The 13756-nt window shown below is 37.9% G+C and overlaps 1 protein-coding gene and 2 non-coding genes across 13 annotated transcripts in view; all 3 read right to left on the reverse strand.

The window, feature by feature from the left end:
• The window catches only part of NAP1L4 (nucleosome assembly protein 1 like 4), a 30154-nt gene that overhangs the window by 13630 nt on the left and 2768 nt on the right, over positions 1-13756 (reverse strand). For 6 of the 11 annotated variants that reach the window (XR_005820268.1, XR_005820267.1, XM_040558606.1 and 3 more), the window contains 9 exons: positions 12127-12167; positions 10049-10080; positions 8794-8855; positions 7797-7896; positions 7043-7184; positions 6840-6926; positions 5154-5279; positions 3761-3832; positions 56-195 (listed from right to left, as the gene is read on the reverse strand). Coding sequence is in view for 9 of the 11 variants with exons in the window: in XM_040558606.1 (XP_040414540.1) it covers positions 56-195; positions 3761-3832; positions 5154-5279; positions 6840-6926; positions 7043-7184; positions 7797-7896; positions 8794-8855; positions 10049-10062 (743 nt within the window). In the remaining 2 variants the exon portion in view is untranslated. Of the gene's footprint in view, positions 1-55; positions 196-3760; positions 3833-5153; positions 5280-6839; positions 6927-7042; positions 7185-7796; positions 7897-8793; positions 8856-10048; positions 12168-13210; positions 13728-13756 lie in introns of those variants that run through there. The other 5 variants (XM_040558601.1, XM_040558602.1, XM_040558604.1 and 2 more) reach the window with 5 other exon arrangements.
• LOC121071840 lies at positions 2498-2614 on the reverse strand. The gene has a single exon (XR_005820821.1). It is a non-coding gene; the product is annotated as a small nucleolar RNA SNORA54 (small nucleolar RNA).
• LOC121071839 lies at positions 6494-6626 on the reverse strand. The gene has a single exon (XR_005820820.1). It is a non-coding gene; the product is annotated as a small nucleolar RNA SNORA54 (small nucleolar RNA).

The raw sequence follows: 13756 nt of genomic DNA on the forward strand, positions 1-13756 counted from the left end.
TTGAAGACATCGACTAGTACTTCAAAAGGTTTTTTGAATTTCAAGTTTTCCTTACCCCTCACAATCAACTATTTCGGGTCCTTCAAATGAAAAGGGATCCGTCTTGTCTGGCTCCGACTTCATCTTGTAGGTTTTTGTCAGGACTGTATTAGAAAAGTAGTCATTGGGTCCAAAGTGGAACTCTAATGAGAAAGACTAGAAGAAAGTTCCATTACAGTTTTATGTTAACACTGATTTTCTATCTTTGAAATAGTGAATCAGCAGGATCACCATTAATCAAACTCTGAACACAGGAAAAAAGAATGACTTCACAGTAAACGTATCTTTCACTGTAGCAGAATCAGGAAATTGAGAAAAGTCTTTGTTTCATATTCTATGGAAGCCTATTCTTCATCCCTTGGCCAGGGATGATGCAGCTGTTGTTCTTAAAGTCACTCTGGCTTCACAGTAACACCATTGGGCTCTGCTCTACCCCCGGCTCTGAGCAGTTAATGCTATGATATTTCAAGTCTAAAACAAACATTTTTAATTTAAAATATATTTTTCAGGACTCTGTATTTAAATAGTACACTCCACCATGAACCAGAATGTTTATTTAATAATATAAAGTCCTGGAAAAGAACCCTGACTTCATAAACTGAAGCCTAACATTACACATTTTAGCTGCTTGCAGCCTGAAGCAGGTGTTTCTGATCACATGTTCATGACCACCCCTCATGTGGCACCTGAAAATTGTTAGCAGATATTCAGCAACTTAGGTGGAGAACAAAAAGCTCCAGCTAGGGAGAACCATTGCATACACAACGCATCAGCTTTCAAATCTGTAAAGCTTTCAAAAACTGATCACACAAAGCTATACAAGCCTACTTCTCACTCAGGATCAGCTATGAACTAAAGGTTCACAAAGGTGGTTTTTTTTCAGCAGCATTACTTTCATTACTTGAAGCAGAGGTAGGAGGGGGAAGTCCGCTTAGGCAGGTCAGTTCTCCTACAGCACAGAAGGGTTGAAAGTCAAAAGCTCCAGCATCACCAGAACTACTGCATAGATGCAGCATGCCCCATTACTTAAAATATTTTATTTACTACCCTGGCAACATGCCATAAGACCTAGATCTCGTGCACATGCAAAACAGATGAGCTCAGTGCAAAAATCACTAGCCTCAGTAGCCTTACAGAGCACATTGCAGAGCTCGCGAATCTACATCCCCAGCACTCTTCAGCCATAGGCCAGAAAATGGTCTCTTATAACCCAAGACCTTCTTGTCCTCTCTGAAAGTCTACCATGTGAAGACATAAGTATCTCCAGGGACAGCAGTCTGTTCGTCAAAGACATACATCCCTCACTCATCTCCCAGAGGCCCCTTAGTTTTCCCTCACCATCTGCTTTCTCTGACCACATGGATCTCCTCACATGATAGAAATCTGGAAGGACAGAAGTCACAGAGAGATGGGTTTGGGGGCAGCAGAAGCCTTCAAAACCTCACATGCTTGCAGATTAAGGAAAGGAGGCTACTGGGAACCAGTTGTGAGATGAAATATTTGTGTTGGCTTTCCATAGCCTATTTTAGCTTTACTTCCATTTTAAAAGAAATTCAAAACATCCAGCATGGTTTGGAGGTATTCTTCAGCTAGGACAAATCCCTCTCTGGCACACATGCTCAGGGGAAGAGTCAAACTTAGCTTATCTACCACCAGTGACTAACACTCTCATACCCAAATAATCCCACAAAACATCACCAGGGTAAGTAACCATTGGCATTACTTAGCAGGCAGCATCCCAAGGACTTGCAATACAAACTTATCTGCAAAGACAGCATTTCAGTATTACTTTTTAAATCTGCTAATTATGAGACAAAAGTTTCAAGGCCTATTTGAAGAGCTGTAATAACCTCTCCAGTAGCCTTGAGGGTCTTTGCTTTTGATATCAGATTAGCTATGTAGTATGAATTTCTACAGTTTTCTTATGGATTAGAAGATACTCTTATGAAGTTCAAATAAATAAATGTCCTTATTTCAAGCTACTTAACTCACATCCATACTCATCATCCAGGTGTGAATGTGCTAGCAAGGGATCCTGATGTCCAAATTGATAGATATCTTATAAATTACATTTATGTAAGCACATGTAAGCTTATTCATTGATTATAAATAAACGCAAATAAGAGAAGAAATTGCTTAACTTTATGCAGATAAGTTTATATACAGGCTATAGCAAACAGCACTTTGGAAGCATCATTACTGTAACCAGGTAAATCTAGTTCTGAAGGACAGTAACTGCAGTTGTTAGGAATTTTCTGTTTTACCACTGATCTATTATGCTTATTTTAGTTGCAAAACTTATTCCCCAGCAGAATTAGTGTTCTTGTTACACCAGTGATTTGAACTTTTTGCATTACAAGGCTATCACCGCTGCAATAACTTTCAATAGTCAGAATTTCAGACAACATTCGCAAATAATTGGTAAACAGGTTTCACTGAAGTGGTTAGGAATACATCCTTTTGTTTCCAAATACAGAAGAGACAATTTGTCAGCCTTCCATTATTGGATTTCATGTAGCACTGGAATGGAACCTAGTCACAGGAATATGCTGTCAAGAGGTTACGAACAGTGCAAGACAAGATACATCCACTGATGTCTTCAACTTAAGGTACTGTAAAACAAAGCCAAATGAGAACACACAAAAATGTTGTAGTCAAAAACAATTATTCCCAAATTATCTGAATGCTACCAAATAGCTGTGTTTCAGGATAAAAAAAACCACTAACTTTTTATAGTACTTAACTTTGTACTTAATTCATTTTCTTCATAAAACTCACATCTTCTCCTCCAGCCTTCACAATATTTAGGAACTTAACTCCCAATTTTTCCTGTCCGTACTACCCCCCTTGCTGATTATCGGCTCAAGATTTTTGTACTAATAGAAGACAATGAGGGCTAAAAAATTCAGCTGTTAATAACCTTTAAAAGGTAATTTTGAGGAAGTCCTTTTATCTTTCTTAGAAGCTCTACAACGAAGTATCTCTTGCATTTTAGACTGTTTGTTATATGACTACAACTCCGTAAAACAAACCACCAAAAAATATGCGGGTAAAAAAAGACAGAAGGATGAAGCTTAAAGAAAGAACATGTAGGCTGAAATTCCATTCTTTCCCTGCCTCCCCCTCAAAAGAAATCCAAGGAATACATATAGTCTGCATGAATTAAAAGTGCAACAGAACAATCTGGTTTTGACAAACACAGGATCTGCAAAAGGAACACTACAAAGAACTTGCACGAGCATGAATGTTTCTGAAAAAAGGCAAAACTTAAATTACTTATTGGGTACACTTTAAAAAGACCATCTAGTACTTTTCCCATAGGCACCACACCCATTATCGTTGTTTTTGATTAATATTGAAGTCACATCTCTTCTTTTGATGAAGCACATTATGTGGGAAGTAGCACCCACAATTCACTTGCAAAACAAAAGCAGCCATATAACTTTCACAGAAAGAGCAGATTATTTGGAATTTGAAATAGAAAATTAAAGCAATAACTGGCCAGAACTGAATCAGAATTGTAATCTAGAAACTACGTTAAAGATGTGGGGTGAAAAAGCAAAGGGTCAGGAAATCTGAACATTAAAAGCCAAAGCATAAAGATATAAGCCCAGAGAGAATTGCCCTATATATTCCAGCCAAACAGGATGGAATTAAAAGTTTGAACTGTTGCTCCCATCATTACTACAACCTTCATGAGAAACAACTAGGGAAAACTCACCATAGGCTGTCCAGGTTCAGAGAACTTAACTTTAATATCCTGCAGATGTTTTAAGATTGGTTCATCATATTCCTAAAAAGGAAAAAGCAATTTCTTATGGTGCAGGCAATATTTAGAAGACTGAAATTTTCACCTAGTTTGCTTGCTCAACCTGTTCTTAAGAATGAACTAAGCCTTGCACTTATTTAAAGACTGCAGCTAAAGTTCAGATTTGGATCCAAATTTCTTAATCCTTGTTGCAAATACCATGCCAAACTCCCAACTCTCAATCACTAAGCCTTGTCTTCAGTAAATATTGTTACCATACTAGGCTTCACGAATGCTACTGAGAAGAAAAACTTAATTCAGGATATTTATTGCTGATGAGCTTTACAAAAAGACAGACTTCAGAGATTTATTATTTAATATCATTACAAGCAATTAATATAACTGAGAACTACATAGGATATTTAACATGAACTCAACCTATCCATAGGTACACATACAGTACCCTTGAAAAAAACTATAGACTAAGTTAATTACAAAGAAACAGCTGTTGTGAGCTGTAAATTTGCATTTTAATATCCACAGAGGTTGTTAACAAGATCATTTCTAAGAAAACCTGCATCCTGTTTAGCAGTTTTGGTCAGCTGTTCTGCTTATCACTCGCTTTTCAAGCACCTTCAGAAATAGTGTTAGGGATTCTGAAGGCCCAAAGATTTGGTGTCACAATAGAATCATAGAACGGTTTGGGTTGGAAGGGACCTCTAAAGACCCATCTTGTCCAACCCCTTTGCCATGAGCAGGGATACCTTCCACTACATCAGGCTGCACAAAAACCCATCCAGCCTGGCCTTGAAAACTTCCAGGCATGGGGTATCCACAGCTTCTCTGGGCAGCCTGTTCCAGTGCCTCACCTACAGCTTGAATGAAGAACTTCTTCCAAATATTTGATCTAAATCTACCTTCTTTCAGTTTAAAGCCATTATCCCTTATCCTATTGCTGTACCCTAGTAAAAAGCCTCTACCTTTCTTATAAGCCCCCTTTAAGTATTGAAAGGCAGCAGTAAGATCTCCCTATAGCCTTCTTTTCTCCAGGCTACAGAACCCCAGATCTCTTAGCCTTTCATCAAGAGAAGTGCTCCAGCCCTCTGATCATTTTTATAGCCCTCTTCTGGACCTGCTCTAACAGGTCTATTTTCTCATGCTGGGAGCCCCACACTTTGCCCATCACATCCATATTTTTTCATCCACCAGCACCCCAAGTCCCTCCCCACAGAACTGCTCTCAGTCCATGCTGATGTAATTACCCTGACCAAGGTGCAGCACAAGGTTCCAAGCGCTCACTAGTAACTGGGAAGAGTAGCAGCCATTTAACATGACAGAAGTTACTCTTATCATAAGGCAAACTTACTTGTACTAATTCACTTAGCATATCTACGTTTCTAAAGATAGTAAACCAGAAGTCTGGAATTCCTTTGACATTTGTCTCTTCTGCTTCTGCTTTCTCTTCTATTACCACTGCGTTTTTCAGATCTCCCTGTGAAACAAATACAGAAACAATTAAGAAATAAAAACACAACTTCAATATATTTCATAAACATAAGTAGATGTACAAAGCATTTGTCAACTCTGAAGCTGTTTTTAAGGGACTTCTAAAACTCTGAATTGTTTTTCTCTGTAAATGATATTAATAGCCATGAGTTTCATTTACACAAATAAGCATATATACAATCAATTCAGATTTCCTTTCAATTAATTTGGAATTATTTTGTACAAAGTCTAAATAACCAAGTGACAGCTGCTGTAATTTGATAAATAAAAAAGGAAAACACGTCCATCTTTACCACAAACAGAAAAAATACAAATGCATTTTTGTATTCATCTCTCTCCTGTAGCCTGACATGTCATTGACAGAATTCTACCTAAAAGTCTAAAATTAAGTTCTGCCCTCTGAAACTGTCCTATCTTCCCAATTTTGCAGGATAGTTAGCAAAGTTGATTTACCATGGTTACTTTTCATTATTAATATTGAACGAATAACTTTTTGCAATGCAAACTGTGTACACATAACTGATGTCAAATGTCACCAAAACAAAATGACCAAGTTACTTCTCTAGCCCATGAAACAAGGAATTTGCAGTATGAATTAATCGTATTGCACCTTCACATTTACGCCACTAGAGAGCAGCAAATACACGAGTTCTTCTGAACAGCAGCTGCTTGGGCTACGGCTAGCCAATATGAAGCAGCATTTGACTTGCCATCTAGATATGTTTCTGATCTATAATTGCATGGAATATCGCCAGTCAATGCTGCATTCACACAAAGCCTAAGAAACCTTTTTGCTTCCACACATTGAGTACTGTATCATGCTAAACCTCATGAGACTGGTCAAAACAAAGAATAATTTGCATTGTATATAAAACAGTATCCAAAAGAAACCGAAGGGAGATGTAACATGGGAAAAATGCAAGGAAAACCTGACAGAATGCCACACTTGTCACTAAGTAGGTCACTGTTCTTTAAAAGTAATAATAAATTAAAAAAATCAGTGAGTATCCATCTCAAAAAAAACCAAAAAACTAAAAGGCAGCCTACCCATTACATCATCCTTTGTAAAGCTAGATAGTTTCTACACTCATTAGGGAGGAAAGAATCCACTAGCCAGCACACGCTAGATTAGGTCAATTCTATTTTACAACTAAGACATATCTGTGTGCCTAGTTTATATTTCTGGACATTTAAGCTAAATTATGTCCCCCCAAAATAAAGAGAACAGGCAGACAGAAAAACAGCCAGCCTTTATTACCTTGGGGTTATCATGTAGCACTGGAATGGAACCCATTAACAGAATGATGCTGCTAACAGATTACGAACAGTGCAAACAAAAGCAAGAATTTGCTGAAGTTAAAAACTTGAAAAAAGCTAAACTGCCTTTAGAAGCTTTCACAGGACCTAAGGAAGCATTCATCACAGGCACACATCACTGGTAAAACATTTTTCTCTCCAAAAGATCAATCTTCAATGGGAAATGCTGTACAAGAATTAACTTTGAAAATCTTATGCATCTCTAGTTCATTACCCAGTTTGTACTTACAGCTAGTTTTTCTTCTTCCTCATTTTCACTGTGCCACTCTGACTCTGCATCTGTGGGTTCAGCTTCCCCATTAATAAACTCTCTTCTCTATGATAGAAAAAAAAGATAACTTTTTTCTCTGGACGAGCTACTGGCATAAGTAAAATTACATATATGCAAACAGAATTGACACAGCTGTAAGCAAACATTTATAGTCTTCTCACCTTATCAAAAAGAGGTTGATAGAGTGCTGCATATTTTCTCTCTAAATCATGTACTTCTTCATAGAATTTAGCTTCTATATGGGCACATTTCACCTGGAGTTGTTTCAAGGCATCAATTCTTCTTTTCACTGCTTTTGGTAAACTAAAAAATAAACAGTTCTTTAAGCTTAAAAGCTAGTTGCCTCACCATTATTTAACATTTCACTCTGAATAGGTTGCTTATAAGCTAAATGCAATTTTGATAGATTAAAAATTAAATTAACTTTAAAAATTTAATTAAAATAGTCTCCCAGCTATGCTCAGTAAAGAAATAAAAGCAAAAGTTTCTGCTAAAAGCAAAACTTTAAGTGTAAGCGTATCCTCCTTTCAAAAAGGAAACTTTAAACTAGGGCTAAAAGAGTAGCTTTACAGGTCCTGACCTTTCCACCACGTCCAGACAACAATTTCATAGAAATCAGCACACCCTAACAGAATATGGATCAAAGGAAACAAGGTAGGATGGAAAAAAAATATATTTCAAACCGAAATTATAGTAGCTAAGGAAAACACTAAACAGGGCAACATCTTGTTTTAAATTTCATGCCAGTAAATTAAAACTTGACTCTTTCTTCCTGATGTAGGCCACTGAATCACAGTTAAAAGCCAACCATTTTACTTAACAGGTCATTTGCTCCAATTTCCTACCTTAATTATACGTAATATCATTCCATTATGCTTTCAGTCTTCCAAGAATTTTATTACGTGCTGTACTTACGTTTCAATGTAACTTGAAGGGGTAAGCGCTGTGTTGTCAAGTCGTTCCTGTAGAGCTGCCAGAACTTGTGGATTTTGCATCACTTGGTCTGCCAGCTTTTCTATGAAGACAGAAACCCATTCTTAAAACAAATCTGAATATATTTATAGCACTTACGTCATAATATGAGTCTTACTCTGTCACAACAAAAATACTTGCTATTTTCCATGTCTCAAGTATCACTGCTATAGGGAACTAATAACTCAAAGTTACCTCAGGATCAGATTTAAGAAAGGTAAGAATGGATAATGATAGAAAATGCATTCCTCTCTTTAGAAATACATCAAATCTTTGTTTTCTAAAAATCAAATAGCACATTGATGACATAAGTACATTTCCTGTCTTCCCTTCTAAGAAGGTACAAAGTACAAGTTTCTATATCCTCCCTCTATACTAGCTCTAGTTCATAGGCCACATAAATTTGCAACAGAACCATCAGATTATACTTTCAAGACATTTGTAAAAAGTGTTTCCTAGTTAGTCTTACTCTTGAAAACGTAAAACGTGTGACAAACTTGGTGAGCTTTGTACAACAAAACAAGACTGCACTATGAGCACTTCCTCGACAACTATTAATTTTTATAATCAAGATACTTTTACAACTTATATGACTCCTCAAAAAGTCATCACAAGAGTTGGCAGAAGACTTTTCTGGAGGTCACACCTTCTGGTTAGGAGTTTAAAAGCCTCACTAATAAGACTCATGTGGCGTTCCTAACATGCAGATGTTTGCTTTCCTGATCTTTCCATTCTTTCCCACCACTCTTCTCATCAGAGATGACACAACAAAAACAAAAAAATCTGTAAGTTGCACAGCACACACTAACTTGGTGAAACTTTTACATAGGTGTATTTTTTTCCCTTAAATTACTTTTTTTTTTATTAAAGAAGCTTCAATACAGAAGGCAATAGCTTTACACCACCTTTGTAGTGTTACCTACTAGTATGTACTTCTTACCTTTTTTGTCACTTGCATTTTTAGCAGCGTCCACAGAATCCGAAGCAGTATCTTCTGCTTTACTAGAAGAATTAAAAACGTAACATTAGAAAAGCACCACTTCATAAAAACATTAATATTTAAGAAAAAAAGTATACCGAGTTTTCAGTATTTATAGAACTTGACCTGTAGTAAACAAGTATGCCACTAGAAGACATGCTTATGTCTTCATGCTTTTCAAAACCTGAAGTTTGGATATGAAATTAGTTCTCCTGTGATGAACAGGAAGCAAAAGATGGAAAAATAGCTACATGACAGATTAATTAATCTCTTTAAGTGAATGTCTGGCCTTTGACCTATACTGGGTCATCCTGGACAGGGAAGTGTTATTACTCACAAGTGAAAACACAAGACATCCTTTTAGTGTAACTGATAAAAGAAAAACAACTAGAAAGAATACAGGTAAGGAAGCAATTTAAATGACTGCTCTAAGCTCTTTGGACTTAGTATAGTAAGTTGTTTTTGATTAATAGGAAGAATAGTCACTTTGATTTTAAGAAACAAACAACCCTGCCCTCCTCCCAGTGTCTTCCATCTCTCTTCTTGTGCTGGGGAAAGAGAGGGCCCAGAATGAGTCAACAGCCAGCAAGTCTTCCCTATGTTCCCTTCCTGTCTAGAGGTTGCAAAACACAGATTGGGTATTGCTGAAATTAATCTTACCTCGGATATAAAAGGAGAAAAAAAACATTATACGTGCAAGTGGGTATTATTAATTACTGGATAGGCCAACTTATCCAGCTTACCCTGATGCAGTGCAAGCATTGAAAGAGCAGCATCACATATGTATTTACACCAGCTTAAGAGACACTTATTTGTTCTAAAAACATTAAAAAACTAGAAAATAAAGCAGCGCCTTCTGCATGCTGAAATCATACAGATCAGAGAGACAGTGAAGATCAGTGCTCTCTTCACATCTTTACAGCATTTCAGCATGAACATGAAAAACTGAGTCAAGACAACACAACGCTAGTTACATTAACCCCAAAACAGAGTTATTCTGTAGCCAATATACCACATTCTCAGCTTCCAGCATGGTAAATGGGTGTTTTCTCCTTGCTGTAAGGAAATGCAGTCTAGCTACAGAAAATATTACTACCTTACTCTTATCCAAACTTGGTAATACCCTCTTCATTGAGAAAAAAAAAGTTCACCTACAAGAAGACCAGATGAAGTCACCTGTAACTAGATTCAACTTCAAGAAATCAGTCCAACATACCTGTTATCTGCCATCTGTGTGCCTGTATCCACCTGCAAGTTGAAATACAGTGTTTAGAAATAACTTAAGGGTAGCTTGCTTACCTCAACAGAAGGTGAAGATAAAACATGTAACAGTTTAAGACATAAAGATAAATAAACTGTTTTTTTAAGAAAGTCATCATACATACTCTCTTGCAGTAAAGTGAACAGCTCCCATAACATCCAATCCAAATGGGAACTTGTTCAATTTTTAAACAGTATGTTGTGCTTTCATTTCATCCTTTTAGACTTTTTTCCTGTTATGTATTTCAGTTCATAACCTGCTTCTACCAGATCATAAGCCTTCATCCTAAGAGCACATCAGTTTCCTAGACTGGTTCTGCATTCTTTTTAAAAAATAAAAACCTGATGATGAAGAAATAAATATATTATTTTCTAATTCCTTGACAGTACCACAATAAATAATGAATTTTTAATCTATGTATTACTATGCCTGATCTGGAAACAATGAAAGTTCAAACAAAGTACAACTTTGAAAAGACTTTTTTCTTATGTCACCTGGGCAGAAAAATGTCTCACTTGTCAGCCTAATCAGGGCTATTTTTGTGAATAGCTGCTTCTGCTGCACTATACAGAGTGACAACCTAAACATGCTACCAGATAAATAGAACCAAAACACTGGAGGGAATAAAACTGTTTATCCAAAAAGAAGGTTTTTGACAGCAGCTGGAAGACTTCTCTACTCAACAGTTCGCCGATTTGCCTTGAGTTTATTCACTGGGAGTGAAAAAACAAAGAAAACATGGAAGCAGAAGTCCCAGCGTTTGCAGTGGCTGGAACAAAGCTTAACACAGGTACCCCAGCCCCCACGATCTGAACTAGCTCTCCAGAGACACCAAAGCCAGACTACCTACCTTATTTCACTGTAACTTCTTTATTGGGCTGACGTACACAAGCCTATACGTCTATTTTAGTAGAAGTTCTTTTTTTTTCCTCCTTCATTCCAGACACAGTAACCACTACATACTGTATAGATTATTTTACACTACCAAATTTTCAAGAAAACAGATATGGGTCTGCAAGTCAAGTTTAAGAACACAAAGAAGGCTCCATCATTCTTATGAGTCTGGTTTCTTAGAGCCTGTAATGTCCAGGCAGGCTGACCTTTAGCCCGGCTTCCAATAGACAGCTACTAGAGAAGAATGTAAGGACATCCAGAGTGACAGTCAGAGAACGGGTAGCAGAGAATGCACACACTCCCCTACCTGGAAAAAGGAAATTCCTGCTCTAAGCTAGAAAAGGAACACTTTCACAAACAGACAGAAATGGAAAGCTAGGAGTACATGTTAGATTATTCCACAGGAAATATAGTTGCCTACAATCTATCAAAAAAAGGCAACAAAAAAAACAAACACGTGAGCTCACCGTAGACCAGGAACAAACAAGAAAGCAAGCTCTTTTGACCAGGTCTGTGTCAGCAACCCACTTTTTTTTTTGCCCTAAGCATAGAAAGACAAAGTAACAATGCAAGCAACCATGCCCTGGAGCAAAAGGAGAGAATTTTGCTATCTTATAGCTGAAGAAATAAAAGAGCATACACTAGTCTTTCCTTCCACTGCATACAAAAAGCAGGAAAAAAAAGATGATTAGGAAGGTAAGAGAGCAAATCGACCTAATATCAGAGTTCAGCCAACACGTTACATGATCCTCGTCACTATTAGAGGAAGCGAGAGTAAGCAACTAAAAACGCAGACTCACGTTACTTAAAAATTAGCCTCAAACTCTTGTCCCTTCCAACACTGGCCCAGGGACAGAGCCGATGGAAAAAATCCACTCCACATACAAATCTTCTGCTCCATTGTTTGTGCTCTGTTTCCTGCAGGGAACTATTTCTCAGCCCTGATGCTGAAAACAGGATTCTCATTCCTGTTTGGGAAGCATGAAGTAAAGCTCCCACAACTTGCATAATTTTTAAGTAGCAGCTGACTTAAGCTCCACTGGAACAGACGTCAATTAGGCATGTTCTGACAAGGGCCATTTACCTAAATAACATGTAATAAAATTGATAAGACATCATTCCCTTGTGCAAATACATACTTTCAGTCTGGTCTGCCTCTTCAAAGTTGTTCCTTTGGTAACTGAAAAATGAAAAAGAAATAAACTGAATAATAAAGCAAAAGAAGCTTTTCCAAAAATAAAAAAGCTTGTGATTCCCAGTGGCATTACAACTCCCGTCTAATGGCTTAAATGTTGCAGATTAATAATTAGAACTGTTCCATGAAAGCTAGTGGAGACAGGCGAGGAGAGAACAAGGTGATTTTAGACAGAAAGTTAAGTGCACAATTAACGGAAAAAGTACAGAAGCAAAGCACTGAGCTTTACTATTTATTGTCTTAGTTATCTTCCAAGCAAAAAAGCTTGTAGACAACAAAGTTTGTAGACAACAAAGACAAAAAAAGAAAAGCTACCAGAACTCAAGAAAAGAGCACTGTAGGATATTATCATCACTACCACCACCAATATGAGGCCAAATTCATGTCTTACATCTTCTGGACAATTCACCCTTTTCACATAACTAATGCAGACAAGAAACTTATGGGAAGGAGGGGACTACATCAATGACCTGTCCCATAGATCAGTCTGCTGCAGTTTGTCTAGAACAAATGTCACATGGCACTAGGCACCTAAAACAGCAGGAAACTAAACTCAGTGCACACTTCCAACAGTCTACAATAGCAAAAGTTCATTATAAGGACAAGAAATATCCAGAAAGATGCAGTTTTAAAGCAAAAGCCTGTTTCTTTAATAGCAAGGAATACTCACAAACAAAAACATACACAGAATAAATTTTCTCTGCTAAAAACAGCCTACTTCTTGTTCTAAAAGCCTTCTAAATTTACACAGCTAGAATATAAAACAAGAAATTACTGGACTTGTGAATTCACAGGAAGACTTCTACCCACAACTGTTACTGCTTTTGTAACTACAACAAATCAGAAGGGAAAGTTACAACTTCCATTTAGACCTGCTGGGATGCAGCTCTGTGGGAAGCCACAAACATAATAGTCTCTGACTCTTTCTATAAGCAAAATTAGAAGTAATAATGAAAAAAAACAGTCAAGAGAAAGAAACTCGTTAACCTGCTCCACAAGCCCTGAACATCAGCAGCACTTATGCTCACCTTGAAAGCTGTACTGAGGGCACACTATTTTGACTTTATAAAAATGACTTTGCAAATAATTTTTAAGACGACTATACAAAAATCTGCCTAGTGGTTCTGGTTTCACCTCCAGAATTTACATACTTGCCTCTCTACCTGTAGAGGGGTGTTAAAGAAACAAACCAAACAAATCCCACGGAGAACGTGCTATTATTACGTGCGGCAAACAACCGATGCAACAGCAGAAAATTTTAAAGAGGCCCTCACTTGGAGGGCGGGAGCCTCGAAACGAAAAGAGAGCCCCAAAAAAGCACAGAGCACGCTAAGCGAAAGGAAGATCCTGGATGAGGTCAAACGAAAGCACCACGCCTGACCTCAGCAGCGACGGGTTTGACTCAAGACGAGGCAAAAGTGCTCCCCAGCCCTCCCTCCTCGTCCCCCCCGTTCCCGCAGGAGGCCGGGGGAAGGCCGAGCTCCCCGCAGCGCCCCCCGCTCCCTCAGCACCACGTCCCCGCGGCAGCGTTAAGATGGTGCCGGGCCCCTCCCCGCAGGCAGTCCCGCCGCCGC

Source organism: Cygnus olor, chromosome 5 (genome assembly GCF_009769625.2).
Source record: "Cygnus olor isolate bCygOlo1 chromosome 5, bCygOlo1.pri.v2, whole genome shotgun sequence".
In the NCBI taxonomy this organism is placed as follows: domain Eukaryota; kingdom Metazoa; phylum Chordata; class Aves; order Anseriformes; family Anatidae; genus Cygnus; species Cygnus olor.